Raw genomic sequence first — 7921 nt, 5'->3', positions numbered from 1 at the left:
GCCAGATGAGTGGAAAACTTGTGGGCTTAGCTAACCTTTATAATTATGCACCACCCAATCTTTGACAACCAAAAGTAGGGGCGAATTTTTTTTACAACCAATCCAAGCCTAAATTTAAATCTGAACTAGATCTGATATATTAAGTTGAATTGGGATCGAAAATTTATGTGGTCTCAATGAATCTGATATGAGGTTTTAAAGAATCAGGTTTTTACAGGTAAAAATTGCAAACAGATTGGATTCCTGTGCAGATCCAGCTGTGGACCCAACAGAAAAGGCTGATCCTAATCTGAGTCCAATCATGAAAACCAAATCCAATAGCTTTGCATTTGGATCTTATTTTAAGATTAAAAACGGATTCAAATAAGAGATCTGACCTGACAAAAACAGTGGACCCAACAGAAAAGGCTGATACTAATCTGAGTCCAATACCAAATCCAATACTAATTCTCATCTGGATCTTATTTTAAGATTCAAAACAAATTCAAATAAGAGACCTGATCTAACACAATCCCTTTCATCACTATCATCATCATCACACCTTATCTCAACTACTTGGGGTTGGCTTTATGAGTCCTTCACATAACTTCTCATCTTAAATGACATTTTCTATTTTTTTCTTTTATTAGTAAGACTTCTAAATGCACATTAATATACTGGCTTCTAATATTGTTTTTTTCCACAACTCCAAGCATCCATCTTAACATACACACATGCAGCTATAATTTATTCAAAACGGAGGGTGGTCCAACTCCAAGTGGGGGGGGGGGGGGGGGCGAGCACATCTATCTGGTGTTGGGGGTTCTGTACCCTCTCTCCATGGAGCGGTGCTCCACAGCAAGCATATACGGCGAGTGCAATTATGGCCAACTGGGGCAATGCGTGTTGTCAACAAAGGACAAGCACCATTATCAAACCAATGTTGAAGGGGCAGGATGGTCAATTAGGAGAGGGCTCGGAGTGTCATCTCTGACCTATTGGGAGTACGGAGGGTGCAGAGACACTGTGGATCGAAGTGACCAAATTACCAATTAATGGAGTTAGGATATCTAGGGCCCCCCCCAACCCCCATAATAAATCTCATCAAGGATCACTAACCAACATCTGAAAAGTAGGTTCTGGTGTCCTAACTGAGTCTGTTATATGTCTGACTGCCGTCTAAACCCGTGTCTTTGGTTTCATTTATGAAGGGTCAGGATTTTGGTAATTGAGAGAGAGTGAGAGAGGGCATTGGATTTTGTTGTCGGCTTCCTTTTTTTCTTTTCTTTTTTTTTACCTCCCTCCCCCCGCCTATTATGCGCCCCCCTCGTCCGCTACACATAAACCACATACTCTCTCTCTCTCTCTCCGAGGAATTGTTTCTGAGGCTCGCAGAGGATCAGGAGATGTCGATGGAAATGGGAAATGAGCATGTCTACTACCTTCCTTGCAACTTCTGCAACACCATCCTAGCGGTACAGAGACTGCTTTGTTTTGTTTTTTGCACTAACCACTAGATTTTGTGTTATTTGGTTTTTTCTGCGGGTGTAATCATGATGCCCAAGAGGAGAATGATGATCCATGGAGAAATTGAAGAAAAGAAGAAGCAAGAGAAGACGCTCGACTTGATCTTTTATGCAGGGATTTACTTTAATTGCACCCACCAGAACATAGTTCTACACCTTTTTGCTTCTTGGTTTCTCTTTTTTTCTGAAAAATATAACTTTGAGGCCATCTATTCTCCTTACCTTTCTATGTTTTGTCAATTTCATTCGGTTTCTAAGAACACAGATGGAATTTAGCAAGAATTGCTTCATGGGATACCTTGATAAGCCGTACCATGCTTGGTTTAACATTCAACCGAGTCATGACCTTATGCATAAGAATTCCTAACATAAATATGGTTTGTGTTGCTCATCGTTAATAGATTTAGGGTCTTGTGGTGCATAAAATTTTACTCAGCAAACAGGTTTCACCAATAACCTTGATGGATCATGGCAAGGAAATCATGGAAATGGAGATGTTTGTGGCTTCTGCTGATATCTAGTGGATGATGGTGCATTCAATCCTAATCTAATTCAAATTTTAGTGGTTATACATGTGTGTATAAGCTCTTTAGCAATGGGATTCACTTTCCTTTCTCTATGCTTAATTTCTGCATCTAAATCTGTCTTTATTAAGGCAGTCCACCCTTCCATCCTTAAAGAAATTATGCACGGTTTATTGAACGATTAATTTGGACTACGGTTTCCGTTGCATTGTCAAGTCCTTGTCCATTTTCAGGGTTCCGCTCTTTCCCTTTTTCTGTTAGAATTTCTTATTTTATTTCAAAAGGAAGGACACCCGTAATGAACAAACCAAGCAAAATAAAACAATAAAATAGAAGAGAAACATAACGGGACTGACTACCCTCTCCCTCTCTTTGACGAGAGAGAGAGAGAGAGAGAGAGAGAGAGAGAGAGAGCGAGAGATTCCTAAAGTTTTGGTCTTGTGTACATTGACAGGTAAGCGTACCATGCACCAACTTGTTCAACATAGTGACCATAAGATGCGGCCACTGCTCAAATCTTCAGTCTGTGAACATGGGAGCGTTGCTACCAGCAGCCATACCCATTCAGGGTGTCCAGGTAACCACAATGAACTTTTTCGCCGATAAATTCAATGTTTTATTCATGAAGTAACGATAATAATAATCATAAAAAGCAGTAATAATGGCGATGGAAATGATCTACTCTCAGAAGAAAGGGAAAAAAATAGAGGTCGTTTTCATGTTTTAGTTTTTAGTTTATCATTTCCTTTTTGTAGATGTGTTATAATCATTTCGTTTTACAATAGAAGAATTGGAAGATCGTTTTGGTTGATTTATATAGTTGCATCGAAAAATTTATAAATAATTAAAAGAATAAAAAAAAATACGGATACCTCCGTATAAGGAAAAAAATAAACATATCATACCTTTAGATCTTTTGATTTGATGGGTGTTACCTGAGTGATGTCTGTTATTTAATAGACTGTGTGACAGATTGACAAGGGTATGCGATATCTTTTAGTTGCAGAATCATGCTTACAACTCTCAACAACATGGAATGGAATGTGGGTCGTCTTCTTCAAGATTCAGCATGATTCCAATGATGGGTCCTGAGAAGAATGAACAAAGGATGCCGCCTAACAGACGTACGTTTCTTCTTTCTTCACTTCTTCCTTTCCCCTTCCTTCTTCTAACTATTAAAGCATATGATTTACAAAGACAAGGTAATTTAATGGTTTGATTGGTTGGTATAGGTTGATTGATTGATTCATTGCATGTCTTGTAAGCATGATTAAAACATCAAAATCTATAATCAGTTTTTGGTTGTCATTGAAGATAACATATTTTGCTCTTATTTAGATCATTGTTAACACAAATGTTTGTGTTTACCTGTGTATGTTTGTGGTTGATATATTCCTTAGTGAACTATGTCAAACTCGACTACAAAATGTTAAAACTTTTGGTGTTCTTCTTAGAGATTGGGAAAGGCTTTGAAAATTTATACCTTTGAATGCTACCAACAATGTGAGTTTTTTTTTTTAAATTTTACGCAGCACCAGAAAAAAGGCAACGAGTCCCTTCTGCATATAACAGATTCATCAAGTAAGTATGAAATCGATTTATCTGTAGACTATGAAGGATGAAAGTTTTGTGCAGTTATTACATATGGTCAATGTAGGGGACGGTCCACTTTTTCCTTGACCAAGAATATAATTTGGTCATCTAGCATCATATAAAGGCATTGTGAATTTCTGATACCTGCTTAACAGGGAGGAGATCCAAAGGATAAAAGCCTGTAATCCAGATATCAGTCACAAGGAAGCATTCAGCACAGCTGCAAAAAATGTAAGACCCCTCAAGTGTTTCTTGTTAATAGAGAAAGCTTGCTTATTGCTCTTATAATGCAAAAAAAAAAAATCATTATGGTTTTAAATCATCATCAAGACAAATAGAAGATGCGTACGAGTCAAACAATGGCAACATAGCCTTGGTTTGGTTGAGATGGGGACGGGGAACGTGCCGAGCCGTCCTTCTCATCAGGCCAAAATGTACAATTTGATCTCAATCCGGTTAATTAACTTAATTTAGCATTCCTATACATGGGCAGAAGTTCCACAATGTTTTGTTAATATCTGATTACAACTAAAAAAACAACATTATATCTATTATTGTTATTTATGAATAGCAAAGTGGATTTCGTTATTTTTCCCAGAAAACAATACAATAATCGTAAATATTGATGAACATTAATTTTTTTATTTTTGGGAAAAAACTTTTTTTTGATGGGGCACGAACATGGTTTAACTTCCATTGTCTAAATTAACATATTCCGTTATTCAGTAGTAACTGCAGTAACATTCTTCTTCCTTATGGAATTACAATGCCTTAATTAAATGGAGGGTAAATGCCTGTTGACAAAGGAGAATGGAAATTCAAGAATGGCTACCTCCCCTATTGCCACAGATTGATCATGGAAATTTAAAAATAAGGTGGAACTCAAAAAAAAATTAAAACAAAGAGAAAGCTTCTAACAGTCATCGTTGAGGAAAAATCCTGGCCTCCTATTGCCCCAGATTGATCAGTTAAACATGGGAAATTTGTTAACTTCCTGAAAATTGTTATCAGATCATTATCATGATCATCATTTTCTTTCAAAAAAAAAAAATCTTAACGTTATTATTAATTTTAATGTTGTTGTTGTCGTTTATTTTTGTTTTCATTGTTGTTGTTGCTGCTGCTGTTATAAAAAACAGTAGCAGAAACAATGGCACTGTGGTGACTATATTTTGAGCTACAAAATTATGCCCACAAATTGTGGTGATACCACTCTTACTGCTGGGTGTTTGGGAATTAGGGAAAAAACATGGCTTGTTGCGGTAACATAGAATAGTTTTGCTACTTCTCACATGGCATCACACAACTGAGAAGCTTGGCTTTAAATTGTCATGTTCTTTCTTTGAAAAGGGAAAAAGGAAAACTTTTTTTTTTTTGAAAAACTAAAATTTCACTTTGTTCATATATCAGGATGAAGAACGATAGGGACCAATCAAAGAATACAAAGAAAATAATCCATGAGACTCCATACTTTTCAAATATTACTTCATCATGTCCTATAATACTTGCTTTTTTCAGGGTCGTCGTACTTATTGTCATAAACACTACTGCAAGTGTTTTTTGGTGCATTTGATGTATATTAACCAAATGTTCAATTTCAATTGTTTTTCTCAAATTCAAACTTTAATTTGTTGGTTATTTCAAACACAAAAACGTGACTTCTATATATGTTGATGTTAAACATGTAACTTTGGTGCCCACCAGGGGCCTCCTATGTGGTTAGGTCATCTCTACAGCTGGAATATGCATTACCCTGGTAGTGAATGGCAACCCTTGTCTACATTTTGCTTTTCTTGCCCCCCACCTTCCATAATTTCATTCTATTCATCATTTAAAGATGCTTTGTAAAGAACATGTAAAAAATGCACCTGAATGAAAGAACAACATTTATTTGCCTTTCTTCTAAAAAAATGAAAGAACAACACATTGTTTCCTTCAAAAAAAGAAAAAGAACAACACATTGCGCAATTAAGTAAACAATATAAGACAATCAAACAACCAATGAAAATAAAGCTATATAACTAAAAGTAGCAGGAGTACACACGTGTGTGCACATAAACACAATTATTGATGCTCCATGTTTATATTTTTGTGACAGTAAGATTTATGTCAATGATATATGATCTAAAGTACATGTGGAATTCAAATGTTATTTAAAATTGCAGCTAAATTTGGTGGACAATGTGGAGGCCATCTCCATTGCATCTCATAGACTAAGGCCAAACAATAACATAATAATTAAGACCTTTCAAAAGTACTTCCGTAGAGCTTCGTCTAAGATTACAATTCAAATGGCCAAGCCTCAAGGAGCCATTCCCTATTTGCTTTTGAAACCATTTGCATAGCTGAAGTTTGACTTCTCGTAATTCTTCTTATTGTATTTCACAATTAATCAATATATTCTGAATACTTTGCTCTCTCTCAAAAAAAGTACTTCCATAGAGATTTTTATGTAGTTGAAGATGCAAAAACCCTTTTAGTTTATCAAACAGTGAAAATTTCATGGTAATTACATCTACTCAACAGGAATCTAGAACTCAAAGCTTTTGTTCTCAATCCAATCTATTGAGATATTTTTGTGCAATAAATAAATGGCTACTTATTTGTATCCCAATTGGATTTATGAGATTTTTTCAAGAAATGAAATTATCTATTGTTTTTATACTAATTTAGTAGCCTGAAATAGCTTAAATTTCAAGTTTGTTAAGTAATAAGTATAGAATACAAGTGTGAACTCTATCATACAAATGCCAGGACCTCTATAACATCATGACAATAAGAATCCTTTTTGGTTTTTGGGTGAGTCAATTTTATGATTGTTTGCTGTAAATTTAGAAGAAAAAAAATCATTATCCTCGTTTATGATTATGATGATGATTATCATAAGCATGAGAATGATAATAACATAAATAATAGAAGCAGCAACAACAACAAGACCACCACCAAACTGAACTATATAACCGACTAGCATTTACTCTTAAAATGCAATAAAATTAGTACACTTTTTACATGGTTTTTTGTTATGTAGTGGGCTCACTTTCCTCACATTCAATTCGGATTATCTCTGGAAGGCAACAAGCAAGCAAAACTTGATGAATCTTTTCTAGGTGGTGCAGCAGCCATGAGTCAAACATTTCAATAAGAATTGCCAGATATAGGTACAAGTTAATATTTCATTTTGGATGTTTGAATTGAGTTATTCAGGACCATTGAGATCCCTATAAAACAATACTACTTGCAGTATTCCTGCTCTTGTTTCCCTCTGAATTCATCCCACTGTAATCATGGATTTCTAAATGTGATGAATGTGGCTATTTTACTTTCATTGTACCATGTTGTAGTTTTTTCCTTATGTATTTATATAATAGTGGCCATAGATGTATGACAAGTCAAATAAAGTCCATCCCGTTGTTTGAAGCAAAAAATTGAATTGTATGGAACTTAAATATTGCCTCTATTTGTTCTTGACTGGTAAATTTAGAATGAATAATTCCAAGTAGATATACTGCTATAAACTTTATCTTTTCTAATGAACATGTCGTTGATGGAGTCATATGTTTCTGCAAGTTTTCTTCCGTCATTATCATCTATATCAATAGAGCAGCTTGCTAAAAAAAATGATAATGCCCACTTTTTTTATTGTTAGTGAGTTCATGAATTATCAATAAATTGTGCGTCAGTATGTAGCATGTTCTCAATGTAGAACATAATAATGCATGCAAAATTTAATTAATTAGAAAATGTTCCACAATGTATCCCTAGAATTCACATGAACAATGTAAATATGAATGGAATTGAGCGAATATTTTACATTTTAAGTGTTAAAACACAGCATATGTGCATCGTGCATTATGCACTTGAGTCATCCTTTCGAGCGTGAGCGTATCTACACATACGAACAAGCACGCAGCACACGTGCAGGCACTCATACCTAGGGGTGGCAAAATCTGACATGACCCGCCAACCCAACCCGCTTCTTAGGCGGGTTTAGGTTTGGATTAAATGGGTTCGTGTCTTAAACGGGTCGACCCACCTAACCCTTTTATTAAACGGGTCGGGTTCATGTTAGGGGTATGCCAACTCGCCAACCCGGCTGACCCGTTTAATAAATGGGTTAGGCGGGCGGGTCAACCCGTTTATCCGAACCTGACCCGCCAACCCGTTTAGCCGATCCCGACCCGCCCGCTAACCCGCCAACCCGTTTACCCGACCTGACCCATTTATTAAACTGGTTAACCATGTCATGTCGGGTTACCCGTTTAATAAACGGGTCAGGTTGGTGTTGAGATATGCTGACCC

General features: G+C 36.0%; 1 protein-coding gene across 1 annotated transcript; it reads left to right on the top strand.

The window, feature by feature from the left end:
* The first annotated feature begins 1329 nt into the window (after window positions 1–1329).
* LOC149831777 (axial regulator YABBY 5-like) lies at window positions 1330–6947 on the top strand. Its single transcript, XM_090012231.1, has 6 exons — window positions 1330–1454; window positions 2484–2606; window positions 3030–3153; window positions 3562–3610; window positions 3778–3853; window positions 6651–6947. The coding sequence occupies exons 1-6, from the start codon at window positions 1386–1388 to the stop codon at window positions 6762–6764; spliced, it is 555 nt and encodes a 184-aa protein (XP_089868357.1). The 5' UTR covers window positions 1330–1385; the 3' UTR covers window positions 6765–6947.
* Window positions 6948–7921: the final 974 nt, after the last annotated feature.

Source organism: Nuphar pumila, chromosome 7 (assembly GCF_984573655.1).
Source record: "Nuphar pumila chromosome 7, dmNupPumi1.hap1.1, whole genome shotgun sequence".
In the NCBI taxonomy this organism is placed as follows: domain Eukaryota; kingdom Viridiplantae; phylum Streptophyta; class Magnoliopsida; order Nymphaeales; family Nymphaeaceae; genus Nuphar; species Nuphar pumila.
The sequence above is the reverse complement of the archived record's forward strand: the minus strand, read 5'-3'. Positions and strand labels throughout refer to the sequence as shown.

Bases quoted from the DNA above. Each gene is read 5' to 3' on its own strand.
- LOC149831777 (XM_090012231.1), top strand. From the start codon at position 1,386: ATGTCGATGGAAATGGGAAATGAGCATGTCTACTACCTTCCTTGCAAC. The intron at 3,611-3,777 runs GTAAGTATGAAA...CCTGCTTAACAG, and splicing joins GCATATAACAGATTCATCAA to GGAGGAGATCCAAAGGATAA. The intron at 3,854-6,650 runs GTAAGACCCCTC...TTTGTTATGTAG, and splicing joins TCAGCACAGCTGCAAAAAAT to TGGGCTCACTTTCCTCACAT.